The sequence below is a fragment of the Hevea brasiliensis genome, unplaced genomic scaffold, assembly GCF_030052815.1.
Source record: "Hevea brasiliensis isolate MT/VB/25A 57/8 unplaced genomic scaffold, ASM3005281v1 Scaf1, whole genome shotgun sequence".
Taxonomy (NCBI): Eukaryota; Viridiplantae; Streptophyta; class Magnoliopsida; order Malpighiales; family Euphorbiaceae; genus Hevea; species Hevea brasiliensis.
In genome coordinates this window covers 11,497,983-11,520,241 of record NW_026614585.1, presented here as the reverse complement: position 1 = coordinate 11,520,241, position 22,259 = coordinate 11,497,983, and the positions used below count along the sequence as shown (strand labels likewise).

At 28.8% G+C, this 22,259-nt stretch overlaps 3 protein-coding genes and 1 long non-coding RNA gene across 5 annotated transcripts in view; 3 read left to right on the top strand and 1 right to left on the bottom strand.

Annotated features, from left to right (window-relative positions):
* Positions 1-274: 274 nt before the first annotated feature.
* LOC110638604 (ethylene-responsive transcription factor ERF113) lies at positions 275-14,411 on the bottom strand. Its single transcript, XM_021789205.2, has 4 exons — positions 14,123-14,411; positions 11,393-11,548; positions 1,592-2,112; positions 275-1,349 (listed from the first exon to the last, which is right to left on the bottom strand). The coding sequence occupies exons 3-4, from the start codon at positions 1,803-1,805 to the stop codon at positions 679-681; spliced, it is 885 nt and encodes a 294-aa protein (XP_021644897.2). The 5' UTR covers positions 1,806-2,112; positions 11,393-11,548; positions 14,123-14,411; the 3' UTR covers positions 275-678.
* Positions 3,763-8,424, top strand: LOC110638605 (uncharacterized). Of its 2 annotated transcripts, none has more exons than XR_002491714.2 (3): positions 3,763-4,295; positions 5,792-5,991; positions 7,639-8,424. It is a non-coding gene; the product is annotated as an uncharacterized LOC110638605 (long non-coding RNA). The 2 variants fall into 2 exon arrangements; XR_002491713.2 differs by having other exon boundaries at positions 3,765-4,295; positions 5,786-5,991.
* A 2,786-nt stretch (positions 14,412-17,197) lies between the features above and the next one.
* Positions 17,198-19,908, top strand: LOC110638587 (N-alpha-acetyltransferase MAK3). Its single transcript, XM_021789180.2, has 4 exons — positions 17,198-17,591; positions 17,681-17,804; positions 18,106-18,161; positions 19,533-19,908. Exons 1-4 carry the CDS (start codon positions 17,394-17,396, stop codon positions 19,776-19,778), a joined length of 624 nt encoding a protein of 207 aa, XP_021644872.2. The 5' UTR covers positions 17,198-17,393; the 3' UTR covers positions 19,779-19,908.
* A 1,395-nt stretch (positions 19,909-21,303) lies between these two features.
* LOC110638606 (histone-lysine N-methyltransferase, H3 lysine-9 specific SUVH4) overlaps positions 21,304-22,259 on the top strand; it is a 48,414-nt gene continuing 47,458 nt past the window's right edge. The window contains exon 1 of the mRNA XM_021789206.2: positions 21,304-22,003. Within this exon, the coding sequence (XP_021644898.2) occupies positions 21,536-22,003 (468 nt within the window). The 5' untranslated portion in view covers positions 21,304-21,535. The remainder of the gene's footprint in view (positions 22,004-22,259) is intronic.

Here is a 22,259-nt window from a genome sequence, read left to right as displayed (position 1 = left end):
TATCAATTATAATATCTTAATTCAATCCACAAATGTAGACTTCAACTTATATATATATATGTGTGTGTAAAAGAGTGTGTTAGAAATTTTAAATATTAGCATCTTCTACAAAATCACCTTCATAAATAAGTAACTTCTCCAAAGCATTCATTTGAAGTTGTATTATCTCATGTTAATTTGATTCGTCTTGAAAATGAAATGAGTCTAGTTATTGAAATAAAGAAATATATATATGCATATATATAGAAATTAACAATAATTTTAAAAATTATACTTCATAAAATATAGATATCATTCATGTTTATCCAAGTTCAAGTTATTTAAATACACATAAATATGGGTTGGCTTAATTGGTAATATTTCTTCAGCACTCCCATTAAATTGAGAGATTGAGTTTTACTAATAATCTCTCTTAACGAGAGATCTGTAAACTTCACTGTAGTCTCCAATCCCTCAATAAAGTTTACGCTGATTCGTAGACTGTAAATTGGAAGCTTTCACTCACCTAAACTTTTTTTTTTTTTTTTATAAGCTCACCTAAACTTTGTTTCCACCAAAAAAAGGAAATTGCATTTCATTTTCAGTTTCAAACAAAGATGTGACCTGGGATATGGATCACGATCCAAGAAGCGCAGCATCTTGTAGAACGTAGAGTCATGAACCCTAATCATACGTTAATCAATCCCTCGGAGTAGCATCATCAAAGTCTCTCTCCTGATCAAGAAAATGATGGTGAGTAGCAGAAGAAAAACCAGCAGCCATATGTGGAAAAGACCTCGAAAAATCTTGTTCCGGTTGTTGTTGGTTTACTCCAGATAAAGAAGCTGAGGGTGAAGAAGAGGCCATTGAGAAAGATCCTGAAAGAAATGGTTCAGGATTATAATTATAGCAAAGACCTGAAGGTGCAGCATATTGTAGATAGCTATCATCGTTGCCAGAAAGCAGCTGCGCAAACTGGAAAAGGTTTGGGAATGCTTCATTTGTCGATGGAGGTGAAAAGGGATCATGAGGAGCAGGATTAATGTTAGCAATTGATGATGAGGAAGAAACAAGAAGATTATTATTATTAGGAACAAGAAGCGGGTTTTGGTAATTAGGTGCTGCAGCCAAGAAGCTGCTGCTGCCTAAATTGATATGAGATCCTCCTTGAACAAGTTCAGGGAAATTTAGCTTAGCTTTTGTGCCTTTGAACTTAAGGGCTGCTGCATCATAGGCAGCTGCTGCAGCTTCTGCCGTGTCAAAGGTTCCAAGCCAGACACGAGCAGCCTTCTTTGGGTCACGGATTTCGGCTGCCCACTTTCCCCATGGTCTTTGTCTCACTCCTCTATAGTGTTTTCTTCTCATATTCCCTTCATAGATAAAATATCAATTAATCCTCATCATTCTTGCTATATAATCTATACCAAAACACAAGATACATAACAGTAACAAAAAGACTACGAATTCCATAAATAACTAAAGATCATCCATGACCTAATATGGTTTGATTTCAAGAATCATGTTGAAAATTAATACAGATAATTAAAAAATAATAATAATAATTTAGGTAGGTGGGAAGTAAGTAGTAGGTGAGTGCAGGGTTTTGATTTACCTTGATCAGTGTTATTTGTAGTCTGAGAAGTGCAATGTTCGATCCTAGCAGACCCCATATTTTCTTGAACATGTTCATCCAGCCTGTGATTACTGGCCATGGCATGAGCAAGAATCGATTGGCCTTGATCATGAAGAGATGGTTGGTGGTGAGTATACAAGATTTGATCTTGCTTTCCCTCATCAGAACCAGGAAATGGCCTCTTTCTATGCATGCCTCGGATCCACCTTGTTAAACTCTTTAATTTCTTGCTTGTTTTCAAGGGTTTGGGTTTCTATATTGCATGATGAAGCTAAAGTATTTGCTTCTATCTATATGTATTAGAAAAAAGGCAGATCTGGGGTTTGATCTAGATGATGATAAAGATCGAATAAAGCCAAAAGAGATATGGTGATAAATTGTAAGATAAAAAGAGATTGAACAGCAAGAAGAAAGAAGAAGGGAAGGGTAGAGACGAAAAGAAGGTATTCCTTGTAGGGTTTTGATTGCCGATGCAAAGTTGAAGTCACTGTTATTTGTCCCTTGATTTTGTGAAATAGAAAAACAAAAAAGGAAATGGATATTTATAAATAATATATAAATATATACATGTCATTTTCATTTAAAAATATAATATATATATAGACTCAAAATTTATGGTTCCCAATTATTTAACATGTGGTCTTTCAGGATCTCATATGGTGTGTGAGAGTGTGAATTATATGAGAATAAAAACTCTATTAAAATAGTCATAATTTTAACAATAGTTTATTTTCATTTTCGTATGTCTCTAATAAAAAGAATAATTTAATATGTAGATCTTATCGTATATGATATATTTTAGATCCATAATGGTAAAAATTTTTTGTTTTTCATATTCATAAGCATTGTAATTAATTTTTTTTATAGCAGTTTGTAATTAGATTATTATTCTTAATTAATCTTAATATTTTGATCTGAAAAAAATAATTTCCTTGGCAATCAAAGCTTATTTATTGTAGACTTGGAATTTGACTCGAACATTATTTGAAATATTCAACTCAATTTTAATCAAATCAGTCTTGAGTTTGAATAATTCAAGTAATTTGATGAGTTAAGTTCCAGTATTATAGTAAACAATTCAAGTGGCCTAATTGAATATATATGAAATTACACTTATGTCCATATATATTGATGTATAATTAGAAAATATATATTAATCAATTTTTAATTTGAACTTAATTAATGTTTATTCAAGCTTGTATTTAAGATTCCAAATAATATTTATAGTGATCAACTTGAGCTTGAATATTTCGAGTATCCTATGGAGTGAAATTGGGGTTCTAAAAATCAAATTTAAGTCAAGTTTTGAATTTAAAATTTTAGAGAGATTATTTCTTACACTAGAGTGTATGTTCCTTTCACTTATATATACGTGATATTCATACTTTATATTTTAAGAAATAAATGAATTTTTAAGAGTATAATAAGTGCATTATTTTTTTAATACACTTGAAGTATTTTATAATTAGTCCAAATTTCAGAGCTGAATCGAACACAAAAGATTCAAGACATGCCATATGCGAATATAAGAGATGCATTGCTCATAAGTGCTTAGAAAAACTTCAAATTTATGGAGGGTAGATTAATTGAGATTCTATTAAGTTACGGTAAAGATGATCTATTGACAATCTCAATCATTAATTAAAATCAATAATTAAAATGTTATTATCCAATATAGCTAATGTTCTTGATTTTTGAAATTAATTTTTTATTAAATTTCACACATTTTTTTATGTATAAGAATGGATAGATTGGAGAAATAGTGATATATTATGTTTCCAATATTTAATATTGAATTAGCTATTAAAACTTATATTAATTATATTGAGAGAAGAACATTGAGGCAGTCACCCATTATTCCACAATTTTGAGAGTTGTAATAATGTAATCGTTATCTTCAATTTTTAGCACACAACTCTTCTAATATTAATTTGATTAACATCATTATCGGCTTCCATTAGGCAATGACTGATTTATTATGATAAAGGACGGGTCAATTGATCCTTTTTTTATTAAAATTTTTTATATATTTATATATTTATTTAAATTGATCTTTTATAAGTTTAAGTGTTAAATCCACTTTTTAATAAAAAAATGTATTTTTCACTAATAGGAAATCAATTGATGCTTATACATTGAGTAAATTATTGTGTGTTCGATGTAACATCCCATTTTTTTTTAAAGAAGTATAAATATAGTTATTATTTAAAACAGAAATAAAATTTATAAAGTGTTGAGGAACAAGTTTAATTGAAAATTGGATTTATAAGTGAAGATTTGAAGTTTATGGTGTAAAATGGACTTTTAGAAAGATCAAGGACTGAACTGAACTTTTCCTCTAAAAGTTGCACAGCTGGCCACTTTCTCCTTCGAAAGCCCGCATGATGGTACAACAATTTAAAAAAAAAAAGAAAAAAAGAAACACTACAAAAGGAAGGCGAATCAGGAAGAAGGAAAGAGAAGAAAGGATAAGAAAGAAGGAAAGAAGGAGAAGAAGAAGAGGGGAGAAAGGAGGGGAAGATGGCCAAAATTTTTTAGATTTCTCTCGCAAGATAGAACACCGGCAAAGGGAAAAAAAAAGATAGTGATCTGAAGTATAAGAAACAAAAGAGAGAAAGGGAAAAGAAGATGAATAGGAGCAGAATCTGGATTCTGCAGGGCAGCATCTCTTTCATCTATTTAGGTGAGTTTGGTTGATTTTTCACCTTTAATTTTTGGATATATTTAAGGTATATATGTCTAGAATTCATGCTTAAAATTTGAGAATTTTTCAATGGTTGGATTGGGAGAAATGAATTTCTGAACTTAGGTTGTCTGGATTTTAGAATTCTGAATTTAGGCCGTTGAAATTTGAGGAAATTAGATAGTTATAATGCTCAAAAATTATGAAATTTGGTAAAGATAACCTTTAGGATGTTGGGACTATTGTAACCTTTAGGATGTTGGGACTATTGTGTTCAAATTTGGTAAATTTTAGACTTGTAATTTATGAGATATAAATTATTTTGTATAAGTTGTTTGAGTAAGAGCTATTCTAAAAAATTCAGAATTTGAAATGGTAGATATTTTGATATCTTATGATATAGAGATAATTTGATACTAAAATTTTTACTGATATTGTATTTAGATATCTTGAACATATGACTAAAATTTAGAATTTATCTGACAGTTAGAATATTTTATATAAATTTAAATGTACAAATTACAAATTTTGGTATTAAGGATTGGGTTAAATTGAATATATTTTTTTAATGAAAGTAATACTATTTTGAGAGAGTATATGGTGATTAACAAATTTTTAAATGATTGTGGAATATTTTTGGGAAATAAATATAAATGTTTAGTTGGATTTTTGGTAATATAGATATATTGTGGAATATTTTAATTGAGATTTGGATATGAAGTGTTGGAATTAATATTTATATGAATGCATAAGTTGGGAATTTGTATAAGTTGATATAGTTGTTCAATCGTGGATTTAAGTTTTATGATAGAGAGTTTAGTCTAATTTTAAGAGGGAATACTGTTGAATTTTCATTATAAATTTAATATGGAATTGAAATTCTATGGATAAACCTGATTATAATTATATCATGATATTTTAGGAGAAGTTTTAGAGATTGTAGTTTTAATTAAACTGTAGAGGAGTTAAAGACTCAAGCTGGATATTAGAAATCTAGACTTAGATTAGGTTCTCATAGGCTTTGGATAGACATGTGATGTAGTTGTTGTGGGCCTGACGCTTTATGTGTTGCTTTTTACTAAGTTTTCTTGCAGGAAGTTAGGTCAAGTTATAGGGAAGACTCTGCCAAAATTTCGACAAGACCTTAGGACTTATTCTTGCTTCTGTAAATTAAATTAATTAGTTAATTCTGTCAGTAAATTGATAGAGGTCAGTGTATCTATATAGGTGATCAGTGCTAGCCAGTCTTCTCCCTTCTAGCCGAATCAGCTGTAATCAGGTCGACCAGTCTGTGAGTTGAATATTGATTATATTTTGTAATTTCAATATTATTTATATATATTTGGCATGCTCATGCATTTTATAAATATATTTATATACTTAGTTAAATACATTAGGAGTATTCTTATTGTTGCATATTTATTTATTGATAATTATTTGTGTTTGCTGCCTTGGAATAATTTAGGGTTGTGTATATATATAATTGTTAGTCGCAGCTTAAGCTAGTCTCGCTGAAACCTGGTCCTTATAGATATGGAAAATCGGGATGAAGCACGACTTTGAATAGATCTCACTGGCCTCCGCACTTGGATTTAAGCGAAAGTCATGCTTGAATTGAGCTTGCTGGCTGGTCTTAGATCAAGAGAGCTAGATAAGGGATCAGCTTCCATAGTTCTGTATGAAAACACTTTACTGGGTACGTGTGTAACTCCAAATTATCTTCTTGTGCGAGTATTAGATGATTTACTTGCTGTATATATTTAGTGTGCATTTCATACTTAGGAATGCATTAGTTGTAGATAGCTATAGAAATTATATTTATAATAAATAACTAAACTCTCTAAGTTAAACGCTCACTCTTGTTCAATTATTTTTTTTCCAAGTGATAGGTAGATGTTATTTTGGAGTTAACCTGCTTTCTTTCTCACAGGGAACTTGAAATGGTTAATATATTAATTATTAATTTTATTATTCAAATTTAGAACTCTGCATTGACTGTAAAAGTACTCTTGTAATGTAAACCTAATTCATTTGACTTAAGATGCTTGTGTGATGTTGGATTTAGGGTGAGCTGAGCTTCCCATTTTGATATTTGATTTAGATCTGGTTTGCGAGGGTGAGCTGAGCTCCCCAATTGTGACTTTGTTTGTGATACAAGTCAAATAAGTTTTCTCCCTATTGGATTATCCATTTTATGGCCGGACTCTGTCCATTTGTTTTTTTAATTTTGGGCCTTCCTTTTTGAACTTTGTTGTTGAGTTGTAGACTGCTTAGGTTTGGATAAATTTTGACAGTTGTTCATAAACTTATCTAGTTGTAACATTATAGTCTATCAACTTAAAAATGTAACATAAAACTCCATCAACTCTCAAGTTTTGCACAGTAAAATCCCTCTAACTTCCAATTATCAGTTTTTCAGTTAGATACTGATCTGGACAATTCCAGTATGGAACTTAGTCATTATTTCTCTTTTCTCTCTCAAGCCATGTGTAAATTAAATCCTTATTCTCTATATAGACAGAATAATTTTTAATGCGTAAAAAGAATAATTTTACACTTTGCATAAGAGAGAGAGAGAAATGTTGACTAAGCGCCATATGGGAGCTATTCACATCAGTTTCTAACTGAAAAATCAATAATTGTAAGTTAGAGAGATTTTACTTTGCAAAATTTGAAAGTTTAGGGGATTTTATGTTATATTTTGAAGTTAAAGGACTGTAGTATTACAACTATATAAGTTCAGTGACAATTGTTGAAATTTATCCGCTTAGGTTTACTACAGGCTTCGGAGGCCTTATGCTCACCTAAGTCCTAGTGCTGATTTGGCCCAAAAATCGGATCATGACATTCAAGGTGTATGTACAATTTCACCCATAAAGGTATGCATCTCATATTTCTAAATTTATGACTTAAATTTTTATATGAGCATCTTATATTTTTAAATTTATGACTTAACTATTTTTATATGAATATTCGTGCATTATTTTGTAGTGCAATAAATGTTGTACAATTTACCTATATATTGACATCAGAATTTTTTTTTTAAATCCTCCACTGCCATTAGGTGCTCTAGTCAGATGTGATATCTTGATGCCATGATAAATTTTAATAATAAAGTGGCTAAATGCATAAATTAACTTCTGACCTTTACTAAAAAAGTCTAGTGACACCTTTGATGCATTCGTATTTCATAGGTATACATATTTAGGACATGTTTTACATTCATTTTGCCTTTCTACATAGCTATTTTGTGTTCTTTCACTTATGTTTTAGTTTAATTTTCTCTATTTCTATAATTTTATATTTATTTATGTTTTTCTTGCTTTTATCGGTTAATTTCAAGTATTAAAGGTCATTGGAGTAATTATAGAGAGCTATTTGTTAATTTGGAAGTTCAAGGGGCTATGAAAGAAAAGGGGAAAACTTACTAAGTTTTAGAGGAGCAGAGAGTTACACAAGGGTGAGTATGACTCGTGTTCCTAGTCACGTGATTGTCAATTTAACAAAAACACTAGCCGTATTTCTAGTGACACAAGTCAATGTAATTCTCAACTTCAAGGCATAAAAGAAATGAGAGTTACACCAGCATCAACATGGTTCATGTAATGACATCAATTGCAATAACACAACCTGGTGTTGCACCTTGTGCTTCCTCTAAGCTTTAAGTCTAGTTGTGCGGCAAGTTCGTGTGACTGAACCTTACAAGTACGTGAGGTTGTATGAATTAAAACTCCTTTTGACATCAGACAACACGACTTGGATTTTCCTTTTAGACCTGTTGTACTAATTTTTAATTTATTAGGGCTACATTTATTGCAATACATATTTCTCTATAAGTAGAAAAAGAGAAAAACTTTAGAACGATTTTGGATTCTTAGAAGAAGAAAGGACGATAGCTGGAAATCTTCACATTTCTCTTTGCACCAAGTGGATTTCATATTATATTTCAACATCAAAGCTAATTTCTCACATGTGTTCTTCTATTCCTTAGTTTATTTTCATGTTTATTGTTATTTTCTCCATATATTTCATTGTAATTACGAACGTAAGTAAGTAATTTGTTTTAGATTTCAAATTTGGGCTGTAATACTCTGATTTAATCAATGGAATTGCTTTGATTTTTATCTAATGAGATGGGTATTTATTATTTGATTCTTTTCCTTATGCATAAATACATGCTTGGTGTTAGGACAGGACTCACTAAGTTATGATATAAATCATTAATTGATGAATTGAAAGGTAAAGATTAATGTGGAAAATGGATTTGAACTTATAACTTTAGTTTTAAAGATTATAAGAGGTTTTTTTTTTTTAATAGATTAACTGAAGATCTTAATGGGTTTTAATTAAAATAAAGAGCCACAAAAGTAGGAGTTGGTTTGATTAGAACACATCATTTATATCTTGAAAAAGAATCTAAGAGAGTTTAGAATTAGTCTCATTCAAATATATAATTATCCATTCATTGTATTAATTGGATCAAAACTAGATTAATAGAAGTGTAAACCTCCAACTCTGAAATCATCTTTTTATTAATTAGATTATGTTTAATTAAATATGCCATATTTAATTATATTTACAATTATTTTATTTTTAATGGTTCTTTTATTAACCTTAGTCAACATTCGAAAGTCTAAATAATCTATTGAATCATAATTTGATAATCAATTACGATCCTCATGAGAATGAAATCTTTTTATACTATGGTATGATCCATGCACTTACAGCTTATGCAATAATAACTCTTAACTTTAAAAACATCTCATCTCACCCTTAAACTTTCATAATTTAATAAATTTAAGAATTTCGAATACTTAAATCAACTCCTGACCTTTATTAAAAAAGTTTAGTGGCACCTTCAATTTGTCTAATTTCACCTTCAATTTTGATACTAACTAAGATCGTGAAAGTTCAGCTTTAGTTGAGCTCGTTAAAGCAATTTGGATCGAGAGAGCTGTATGTAAGATCAACTCTCATATTTATACATTGATTATATGATGGATATGTATTTCATAGTAGAATTGTACTAGTTTTAGGTAGTTATAGAAATTGCATCTATAATCAATATTTTGCATCTATAATCAGTATTTAAACTCTCTGAGTTAAACGCTTATTCCTGTTTGAATTTTTTTTTAGGTCGCAGGAGGAGCATGTTTATTTTCGAGTTTGACCTATATTTTTTCTCGCAGGTTGTAGTGATTCTTAGTTAGTAGTTTTTATTGTGCTTATTTATTTATTTATTTATCTATTTGTTAAATTATTAGAACTCCGTTATGACATCAGTGTATATATGTATTGTATTAATTAATAAAAATTAAATGGTTTGTGCATGCTGTTTATGAGGGTTGAGTTGGGCTCCCCTAGATTTCTAATGATTATCGAGTTGAGTTTACCCAAATAAATTTATAATATTTTATTTTGTTTTGTTTGCATGCTGAAACTTGAATTTGAGTTTGTGAACAGTGAGACTTACTACGAGCTTTAGGAGTTTTATATTGGCCCAAGTCCTAGTGTTAGTCCGACACGTGAAATTGGATCGTGACAATTTAAATTTTGACTAATTTAAGTAAAGAAAACAAAACTAATACTAATTTTACAATTTTGATAAAATTAACTAAATTAAAAATTTAAATAAAATTGAAAAGGTGTTTAGAGCTTTCTACATTAATTATTCCTATTTCCAAATAAATTTTATTTTTTTATGTCAATAAAATATTTTAATTTATAAATATTAATAAAAAATACTATTTATAAAAGTTATTTAGACTTTATTTAGATAATTAATCATTTAAAATAAAAAATTAATTTTATATTAAAATATCATAATATAGCATTCAAATGTTCATTAATTCCAAATTTTTTTCTATTTAAACAGGCTTTATATTATTATCTAATTATTAGAATATATAAATATTTAAAGTTATATTAAAAAATTTTCTTAATTTTGTTATATTATTATATTTACTCAAATAATTTTAAAGTTAACTAACTCGTTAATCAGCATAAAAATATTTTCTAAAATAAGTAGGCTTTATTTTTTACTACACACACACACACATATATATATATATATATATATATATATATATATATATATATATATATAGTATTTATTTATTTATTAAGCTCCCATTAGAGTTCGGATTCATGAGCAGAGTCTTACATTTCTATTTGTTTTTTAAATTGAATGGAATGGGCTACAAAATTTGTGTAGGACAGTAAATTGAACCAGAAGTGTGCAGTTGGACAATTTTGGGCTGAGTTTCATGTGAGCTTATTGGATTGGGCTAAATTTAGTCAATAATTTTGATTTCATATAACAACCTTTTTCCATCTAGAAATCATTCACAATAACAGCTTGCTGACCAATTACTCACATGCTTGGCACACTTAATTCCTAATAACATATATATAATTTTTTTTAAGTTTTAAGTTAATATATTTTATGTCAGATGTATATTGATAGAATAATTTATAGATTATATTTTATAAATAAAAATATAAATGTGAAAAATAAAAATTAAATGAATTAAGCTAATTCAAACCCGATCTAAAATTTATTGTGAGTTTTGGATTGAGTTTGAATTCAATAACTAAAAGGAATTTAGCCAGAATTTTTTTTAACTGTAAGATGAAAAAGTATGCATGCCACTGTAAAATTCATAATTTTTTTTTTTAAATTTCGTCAGGAAGTGTATCTCCTGAGCCCTTGCAATAGCTTAAAAACCACAAGAAAGCCAGATAGAGAGCAGCTCCCTGATCTGGTATACTTATAGCTCCCAGGCTCAACCATGAGACCTCTCCCAAGCTCGCCTCATCATTAACCACTAAGCCAATGAATCATTGGTCCATGAAATTTATAGTTGAACATTGCGCATATGCGAATGAAAATTGGAACTGAATCAAATAAGCGAGCTGTGAACATGTTTTTAATTCTAAAGATGAATGCTCATTGATAATTTCTAGTTTTGGTCTATATTCCACTACTGTCATCTTCAGCAAAGAATTTAAATGCACAGGCACAATAATGCAGTTCTTATTAATTAGCTTATAGCCCTCAATCTCTAAAAGGAAATCAGATGCGATGTAGTAATTACCTTGATCCTGTCGATTCCTGATGAGATGGAAGATGCTTTATTAATACACCAGATTTCATCTTTGGCCGATGGTGGTAGAGGAGCTTATCAGGTCATCCTCCCTCTTCTCTTCCATGGCTGCTGCATGCGATCCTGCTTTTGATCTCTCTCGCCTAACTGCTAGGTAGGTTGAGATAAAGATGAAGAAAAGACCGATAATCAAAGAGACAAAAGAAAATAGGTATATATATATATATATATATATATATATATATATATATATATATATTGGAAGTGAAAGCAAGCTGAATAAGAAGATTATAGGGTTAGTTGTAGGGTTTTCATTGCTGCACGTTAAAGGTCAGGTATTATCTGTCACTTCCAATTTCATCTGCCAAACGAAAATGACTTGGAGAAGTAGCTACTGCCTATCTCTACTACTTGGTATAATCCGGTGTTTTTCTTATGCTCTGTAGTCTGTAGTCCTTTTCGACATTAATGTTATATATGACAGTAAATAATTATTTTTTAAAAAATTTAAATATTAAAAAAAATACTATCTCCTTACACTTTTATTTATCTAATTTCAAAAATTATTTAATAAAAAATTATTTATCATTTTCAGGATAAATTAGAACTCTGTGTGTGTTATATATGGTATATGATGAATATAGATTAGATGGGTAGTCACGGCTTGAGCCAGTCTTGTTGGAATCCAATTTTTATAGATATGAAAAGTCGAGGTGAAGCGCAGTTTTGAGTTGATCTCGTTGGCTTTTGTACGTGAATTTAAGCGAAAGTCAAGCTTGAGTTGAGATCGCTGATGGAATTTAGATTGAGAGAGTTATATGGGTAATTAGCTTATATACTGATGTGATACACTAGATGCGCGAGTAATTATAAATTATCTTATTGTGTGAAAATTAGATGAATTATCTATTATATATAATGAATGTGCATTTCATAGTAGAATTGTACCAGTTTTAGGTTGTTATAGAAATTACATCAATAATCAATATCTAAATTCTTTGAGTCAAACGCTCATTTATGTTCGAATATTTGTTTTTTTAGGTTACAAGAGGAGCAAGTTTATTTTTGAATTTGACATGTATTTTTCTTCACAGGTTGTAGTGATTCTTAATTAATAGTTTTTATTGTGCTTATTTATTTATTTATCTATTTGTTAAATTATTCAAACTCCACTATGACACCATGTATAAATGTATGTATCTGATAGTTATCAAATTGAGTTGACCCAAATAAATTTATAATATTTTATTTTATTTTGTTTGCATGCTGAAACTTGAATTTAGGTTTGGTCATAGGTTTGTAAATAGTGAGGTTTTCTATGAGTTTTAGGGGCTTTATGCTGCCTAAGTCCTAATGTCGGTCCAACCCGTGGAATTGGATTGTGACAATTTGAATTTTGACTAATTTAAGTAAATAGAATAAAATTAAAACTAATTTTACAATTTTGATAAAATTAACTAAATAAAAAACTTAAATAAAATTGAAAAGGTGTTTAGAGTTTTCTATATTAATTATTCCTATTTCTAAATAAATTTTATTTTTTTATGTCAATAAAATATTTTAATTTATAAATATTAATAAAAAATGCTATTTATAAAAATTATGTAGACTTTATTTAGATAATTAATTATTTAAAATAAAAAAAATTAATTTTATATTAAAATATAATAAAATATCATAATATCGCATTTAAATGTTCATTAATTTCAATTTTTTTTTACTTAAATAGGCTTTATATTATTATCTAATTATTAAAATATAAAAATATTTAAATTTATATTAAAAATTTTTCTTAATTTTGTTATATTATTACATTTGCTTAAATAATTTTAAAGTTTACTAACTAATTAATTAGCATAAAATATTTTCTAAAATTACATATAAAGAACATTAAAGTGCAAATAAGTAGGCTTCATTCTTTTAATATATATATATATATATATTAAGCTCTATTAGAGTTCAGATTCATATGCATAGTTTTACATTTCTATTTGTTTTTTAAATTGAATGAAATGGGCTACAAAATTTGTGTAGGGCAGTAAATTGAACCAGAATTGTGCAGTTTGATAATTTTGGGCTGAGTTTCATGTGAGCTTATTGGCTTGATTTCATATAACACAATTTTTCAATCTAGAAATCATTCACAATAACAACTTGCTGACCAACTTCTCACACGTTTGCACATTTATAATTCCTAATAACATATATATAATTTTTTTAAGTTTGAAATTAATATATTTTATGTCAAATATATATTGATAGAATAGATTTATAGATTATATTTTATAAATAAAATTATAAATGTGAAAAATAAAAATTAAATGAATTAAGCTAACTCAAATCCGATTTAAAATTTATTGTGAGCTTTGTACTAAGTTTGAATTCAATAACTAAAAGGAATTCAGCCTGACCTCAGATTTTGGCAAGAATTTTTTTCTACTGTAAAATGAAAAAGTACATACTCGATCCACTGTGAAATTCATAGTTGAACATTACGCACATGCGAATGAAGATGGTTGGAACTGAATCAAATAAGCGAACCGTGAACATGTTTTAATTCTAAAGATGAATACTCATTGATAATTTCGAGTTTTTGTCTATATTCCACTACCATCATCTTCAATAAAGAATTTAAATGCACAGGCACAATAATGAAGTTCTTATTAATTAGCTTATAGCCCTCAATCTCTAAAAAGAAATCAGATGCGATGTAGTAATTACCTTGATCCTGTCGACTCCTGATGAGATGGGTGATGCTTTATTAATACACCGGATTTCATTTTTGGCTGATGGTGGTAGAGGAGCTTATCAGGTCATCCTCCCTCTTCTCTTCCATGGCTGCTGCATGCGATCCTGCTTTTGATCTCTCTCGCCTAACTGCTAGGCAGGTTGAGGTAAAGGTGAAGAAAAGACCGATAATCAAAGAGACAAAAGAAATAGTTAGATATATATTTATATATAAATATCCTGATGAATGTCTAGAAAGAAAAAGAGAAAAGCAAGCTGAATAAGAAGATAATAGGGTTAGTTGTAGGGTTTTCATTGCTGCACGTTAAAGGTCGGTATTATCTGTCACTTCCAATTTCATCTGCCAAGCGAAAATGACTTGGAGAACGTGGCTACTGCCTATCTGCACTACTTGGTATGGTCCGGTGTTTTTCTCATGCTCTATAGTCTATAGTCCTTTTCGACATTAATGTTATATGTGACAGTAAATAATTGTTTTTTAAAAAATTTAAATATTATTAAAAAAAAATACTATCTCCTCACACTTTTATTTATCTAATTTCAAAAATTATTTTATCAAAAATTATTTATCACTTTGAGTATATATTAATTTTTTTAATTTTTCTCTTATTTTTATTAAATATAATAATTATTTTTCACAATTTTCTTTGACATATTTTATTATTTCCTATTCTCTCTTAATTAAATAAAATAAAAGATAATTTAATTAAATTAAAAAAAATTATTATAATTTAAATTATTTAATTACATTATTAATCACTGTATAAAAAATTAAACAACATATAAAAATAAACGCTATTAGATAATTGTTTTGGATACGTGTTTGTGGACTTATAAGAGTTGGTGTGCCTTTGATAAAATATATAGTTTACTAAGAAGCGTATCATTTTTTTAAATATGTGTATATTTATCTTTGATAAAAATAAAAAATATTATTAAAATTTAAAAATTAGTTTGTTATTAAAAATTTATAATTAAATATAAAATTTTTTTAATGAATATATTTAAAAAATATTTTTTTTGACGGCAACTCTAACACCTGCACCAATACCAAATAGATTGAATAAAAAGTAATACCTTATTTTTAATAAATTTTTTACTATATAAATATGATGGTTAATAAATAAAAAATATTTGAATTCAAACATTTTTTCATGCACTTATAAAAATTAAAACAGTAGTTAAATTACTTTTAATTAATAAAAGATTGAGCATATAAAATGCACATCTTTTTTTTATATATTTTCTGTATCAAAATACACAAAATCAAATAAAAATGAATAATTATATGTTTTTAAATTTTGACAAAATAATTATATATTTTAATAATTTTTTTGCCAGTTTTAGTTTTGGCATGCCAATTGAATGTAGGGGGGGGTTCGGTTCGAAACCGAAATCAAAAAAAAAAAATAAAAAAAAAAAAAAAAAAAAAAAAAAAAATCAAAATCGAAAGAGAAGAAAAAGAGAAAAAAATGAAAAAATAAATAAATAAAAATCGGTTTTTAAATCGATCAAAAAAAAAAAATTTAAATTTTATTTTATATTTTTTTATTTAAATAAAAAAAAAAAAAAAAAAAAAAAAAAAACAAAATAAATAAAAAAAAAAAATCTCAAGGTTCGTTTTTTTTTGATCTCTTTGAATTCGATTCAATTTTTTTTTTTTTTTTTTTATTTTATAAAATTTAATAATTTTTTTTTTTTATTTTTTTTTTTTTTTAAAAAAAAAAAAAAAACCGAAGAAACTAAATTTTAAAAAATTATAAAATAAATCGAACTGATTAATTTTAAAAAAAAATCGATTGAATTGAAAATAATTCGTTCGGTTTTTTTTTTTTTTAAAAAAAACTGCTCTCCCCTAATTGAATGAACTTTGAGTGCATGTGTTAAGTCATATCTATGTAGATTCAGTGGACCAATATGCACAAATGAATGGATTTACAAATAAAATTATAGGGTTTTGATGAGGAGGTAAAATACACATATTTAGGCCTTGTTTTGCTTAGGTTTTATTTCTTTTCTTTTGTAGTTTTTGTGTTTTTAATTAGTTTTATACCATCATACTCCATTTTATATTTTTCTGTTGATTTTGGGTGTGTTATGAGGTACATGATTGAAGCTTTGGATTGAAGACTTTAGAAGTTTGGAAAATAAGATTGTTCATGACAGATTCTAGTCTTATTCAATAGTAATTTTAGCCATTTTAATTATGGATTTTAGGCAATTTAATTCATATTATACTTTTTAATGTTCGTCACATTGTCATTTTTCTTTTATATATTTTAAACATGGTTTAAATTGAAACTGAACAATCAAATCAAACTGTTGATTCTAGTTTAAGATTGAGAGGATGATCAAAATTGGACTATTATACCATTTGAGTTAAAAGTGACTCCATCTCTTCTTTAAAAAGCCATGGTGAAGATTTTTGAGTTTGATTCAAAGGTTTAGTCTGTTCTTCTGGTTTAACTGTAGAGGGCTGAACAAATGGATGAGAAGCTATTTTATGAAGATGATTCATCTTAAATTGTAAAGAAGAAAAACTTTCTTCATATTTTATAGGGAAAATATCATGCACAGGGAAATAAAAGGAAGAGCTGGTAGAGAAGCAAGAAAAATTGGATGAGTCTCTTTTATTTCTTCTTTTCTAAATATCTTCAGAGTCTATTTATATATTGGCATTGGCTTTTTTTAACAATTTCCTCATATATTTCCATGAGCCAAAGTCAAGCGAAGAGTTTCTTCTAAAAGCAATTTAGGCCCTTAAATCGTTGGCTAGTATTAATTATGAGTTTAACTTAGTCTAATTTAAGGTCTAAACCAGCTTGAGTCCATGCAAGTTTAAATTTAAAAAGTAAAATTTGTCATTTTTAATATTATATTCTAAATAAATAAAATTGAGATATTTTATAAAGTTATTATTTTAAAATGTAAATTATTAATAAAATACATTTTATATAAATTATTAATTAAATTTAAAATAAATATAAATAATTTAAATAAATTTTAATGAAATTATTAAACAATTTAATTACAATAATTTTATGGGTTAGCCGTCCCTTCGTCCTAACCCGAATCCGAATCAATCACATACGGGGCGGGCCGACACGCATTAAGCACAAGCTCGAGAGCCACCGTGTCCTGTGCTAATTGCTTCCGATTCCGCCCAAAATCACTCATTTGCGCTAGCCGTCGTCCAGCCCCAGACCGTCACCGTCCAGCGAATGAAAGAGAGAAATTAACAACGATGGAGAAAAGCAACGAAGTAGAACAACAAAGAGAAAAAAAGGCAGAATTCAACGCATTGGAGATAGAATATGTAAGCTACGGCGGCGAACACCACTTACCATTAATTATGAGCCTCGTAGACCAAGAACTCAGCGAGCCCTATTCTATCTTCACTTACCGTTACTTCGTCTATCTATGGCCTCAGCTCTCTTTCCTGGTATTTCTATTTCCACATATCAATTGACTATCTCTCTCTCTCTTTGGTCTTTGATTTCCATGTTTATTGCAATTTCATGTTCGTGTTAGGCGTTTCACAAAGGTAAATGCGTTGGGACTGTGGTTTGCAAGATGGGGGAGCATCGGAATACAACGTTGAGGGGCTACATTGCTATGTTAGTTGTCATCAAACCTTATCGTGGAAGAGGCATTGGTAGGTAACACTAAAAACTTGATACTTTTAAGGACTTCTTTCAATTTATTTGCTCTTGATTTTAGTTGATGGATGTGTATGATGAGCATTAGATTTGTAAATATTCGTGGGGTTTCATTGTTTGATTGAATTGAAGTTTGAAGCATGGTTTTCTGATAGTACATGTGCATTTTCATGGATATGCTTATTAAATATATCTTGCTGGTGGCATTAAATTGTGCTTTGCTGTGTCTTGTTTGTTTGTTGAATTATTGTTATAGATATTTTTTTTTCATTTAAGTTGAAATTCTTCATAGTGCAGCCACCGAACTTGTCACCAGATCTATTAAAGTAATGATGGAATCAGGATGTGAAGAGGTACGATGTCTAACTTTTAGTTTTATAGTTTTCCCTTTTGGTTTAAATCAGTCAACTCCATCCTTGCGTTACCCTTCATCACCATCTCACAATTGGGAAGTGATGCTATGAATATTGAATTTTGTGGGTTTCCTTATTTTCTGTTTTTCAGGCATTGATTAGTTTTTTTGCTATCTTGTTCTTTCCTGTTTTCATTTTTGTTCCAATAACTTGTGATGGTGATGCCTTTTAGCACCATATTATCTCATTTATTTCTCTGTTTTAACTTCTTGCTTATCGATCCGTGCGCACAATTAACTCTATTAAGTTGAGATGGATGACTGGGCAATGCTTGCTGCCAAGTTGGGGACTTGAAGGTCTAAATGGGATTGAAATTGTATTCTGCTGAAAATTTTGATTTCTCTTTGTCATGACATTAAAACTATAAAATTTTATTTTTGAGCGAATTTAAGCATCATATTTCATAGAAATTGATAAACAAATTACTATTGTATAAAACCCAAGTGTTGTGCATGAGAAAAAGTTCATATTATCATTCAGGGACATGGCTTTTGTTTCTCCTCTCTCTGTGTAAATTAGCAGGTCTGTTAATGCATCTTAGCTCAAATCTGGAATGAAAATACCTATAAGAATGAGGAAAGCAAATAAAGGGGTTGTCAGTGATCCTGGCATGAGAGGTTGGCTTTTAGCCAAAATTTCCCATGTCTGCCTTCCCAAACATGCTCATAATCAAACTTTAAAAGCTTCTGTCAGTTGTGCGCCTGTTCAGACTACAGGGGAGGCAATCCTCACTTATTAGTGAGAGGTTTGGTTTTATCACCATGTTGTTTTAGTTCAAAGACTCAATGCTTTGGTGAGGCATTGCAGCTGAATTTTGTTGAGATTTACTTGTTTTCCTGCTGATCAAACTAATGCGTTATTTTGATTCCTGGATATTATATGATAAACTTCTTGGATGCCTTTGTACCCTTTCCTCAAATTACGCAAAGATATAGATTTAAGAACCGGGAAATATTTAGAAAAAGGATATTGAGTTGGCTTCAATCTAGAATTGTTTTCCTCATCTACCTGGAAGTTAGGATATACAGCTTGAATGAACTATTTACTATTTTTTCAGCCATTCCATTGCTTAGGAGTCCAGGTGTACTTTTTCTTTCTATTTGCTTTTGGCCTTTGCTGGAACAAATCCCAATTGTATAATTCTTAAGATTCATGCTAGTCATTTTCTCTTTGGAAGAGGGAGACAAAAAGCTAGCTCATGATGCTTAACAAGGCTCCAACTTTTAAACTAGTTGGACAGGCTATATGGTTTCTTTTCATTTATGCTAAATGACAACTGATCATGTAGCATTATTTGCATATTTTCTGAAGGTGACATTAGAAGCTGAAGTCACAAACAAAGGGGCACTTGCTTTATATGGCCGTCTTGGGTTTATTAGAGCAAAACGGCTATTCCGGTACTATCTGAATGGAGTTGATGCATTTCGGCTGAAGCTACAATTCCCCCAACCAGAGTTACACCCCTCTCTGCCTATGGCAGCCTGCATAGAAGATAGCGATGGGCATGATGATCATCTTCTGGTGGAAGAGTGTTCTGAACCTCATAGTGGCTTGTAATCTATATTTTTGGACATGGAAATTTTGACTTGATTATTTTTTAGCTGAAAGTTTTGAGATACCTTAAACTGAAGTTATTCATTGTATTGTACTGTTAGTCATTTAAAATGTAAATCTATTTGTTTAATCATTTCCAGATTACAATAACATTACATTCCAAGCCTACTAAAGAAGCAGATGCTTTTTATCAGCTGGTGATAGTTTTCAATCTTTTTTAGCTTATTAAGAGGCCATTTCAGCCTGAAAATGGAGAAACAACATGCAATTGAGAAGTGGATTTTCATATGACGACCAAAGAATGGTAGGATAAAAGTTATATTAGAATCAAAATAGGTATTGAATTATATTAGAATTGATTGATTCAATTTCGATTTAACTTCGATACAAGTTTGGCATTTTTTTTTTTAATGTCTAAATAAAAAAATTTTGAAAAATTAAAATTTTTTTCTTCTTGTTCTCTCCATTTTTCTCTATCTGAACAAAGGGTAAATCAAAGCTAATAATCATCATCATCATCCAATCATCTTCATCAAGACTCACTCTCAACTGGTATACTTACCTGAGATCGCACACACCAGATCCGGATTCCCTCCATCCTTCCAAGTTCCAACCACCCACCTAGCCAAAGCTTACAGAGACAGAAGAGAGAGAAACGAGGGGGAGATAAGACAAAAAAAAAAAGAAAAGGTAAAAGTGCAAATTCCAAATATTTTACTCCCCAAAATTAAAGAAAATTTTTTGAGAAAATTATTATTATTTAGATTTTATATTTTAATAAAATTAATTATTTAATTTTTATATTTTTAATTTTTTTTTGTTATTTATATTATTATTTAATTTTTATATTTTAAAAAAATTAATTAATTAATTTTTATATTTTAAAAAATAATATTATTTAATTTTTTCATTTAAAAAATTAATTAATTATTTCATATATTTTTAAAAAATAAATTAATTAACTTAATTTAATTATATTAATTATTTAATTTTATAATTATTTTTTATACTTAAACTATTTTAATTTTTTTTCTTTATCTTTTCCTTACCACTTTATTATTTTTCTTTTCCTATTCATTTTCATTTATATCCACACTTTTCTCTCATTTATTTTCTTTTCATTTTCATTTATTGATAAAAACTGCCTGTATTAAAAAGTTAATTAATTTTATTAAATTTAAAAATAATAAAAAAATTATTTTAAAGTAGATATAATATAAAAATAATATTTAAAGAATTAAAAATTTTAAAAAAATTATAAATTAAAATTTAACTTTTATATAATAAAATTTTCATTTTATCTAAAAATATATTTTTAAAAATATATGTACTAACTAATTAATTTCACTAAAATAAGATGATTAAATAATAAATAAATTAATATTAATACAAAAAAATTAAATAATTTAATAAAAATTTTTATAAGTTTAAATAGTATAGTTTTTAAAAATATAAGGTTAAATGGTTAATTCTGATAAGTATAGAGGTTAAATATTTATTTTCCTAAAGTTTTTTCCAAAAAATTAAAGAAAAGTTCAATAAATCAATTTTACACTTGTCTCCATAGCTGAGCTCTGAATTCAAAAATGGAAAACAAAAGCCTCTCGGTCTCTCTGTAGCTCTTCTGTTTCCTTTTTTCCTGCATCATTTTCCTCATCGGAACCCTAAATCGCCATTGATCTCCAGTGATTTTCTTGTCGCTTCTTTTCGCCTTCCGAAATCAAAATTTCCACATTGTTTGGTATTTGATTTGACTGAAAATGGTGGCTCAGTCCTTGGACTCTGTTGATAACGGGAAGCTTGGTTCCCGAGTTAATAGCGAAAAGAAGAGTCCCAAAGGGAACGTAGAGGTGGTGGTTTCTTCTCAAAGGAGAGTAAGTGCGAGGATTCAGGCGACGAAGCAGAGAGCAGAGAAGAAGGAATTGGTGAGGAAAAGAGTAGAATTGTTGGATGATAATGAGGGAGGAAGTAAGAAGAGGAACATTAGAAGAATGGTAAATGTGGAGAATGCGAGCGAAGAGGTTGTTGTGGATAAGAAGGTGACTGATGTTTTTGGGTCTAGTGAATTGGTAAAGTCTGCGGGAGAAGTACTGAAAGCTAATATTGGTGGGCAAAATGGGGTTGTGGGTAATGAGGGTGGTGGAGGTGGTACCACAGAGAAAAGCGTATTTGCTAGGGTTAAGGAAACTCTGAGGTTATTTAACAAGCATTATCTGCATTTTGTCCAGGTTTGTTCTCTTCAGATTTTCAGAACTAGTCGATTGCCTTTTAATACATTTTTTAAACATATATGTAAAATCTATCATACCTTTGACTATTATCTGGTGCTTTGGGTTATATGCCTTCATATCAGATCGACAATTTTCATGCTTGTTTTGTCTGATTACTGCTGTGGGTTTAATGTGTTTACTTTTTTTTAATCTGAAATTTGTGTTATGCTTGTTTTGCATGAAATTTTTGTTGACACGTTCTTTGTGGTGCATA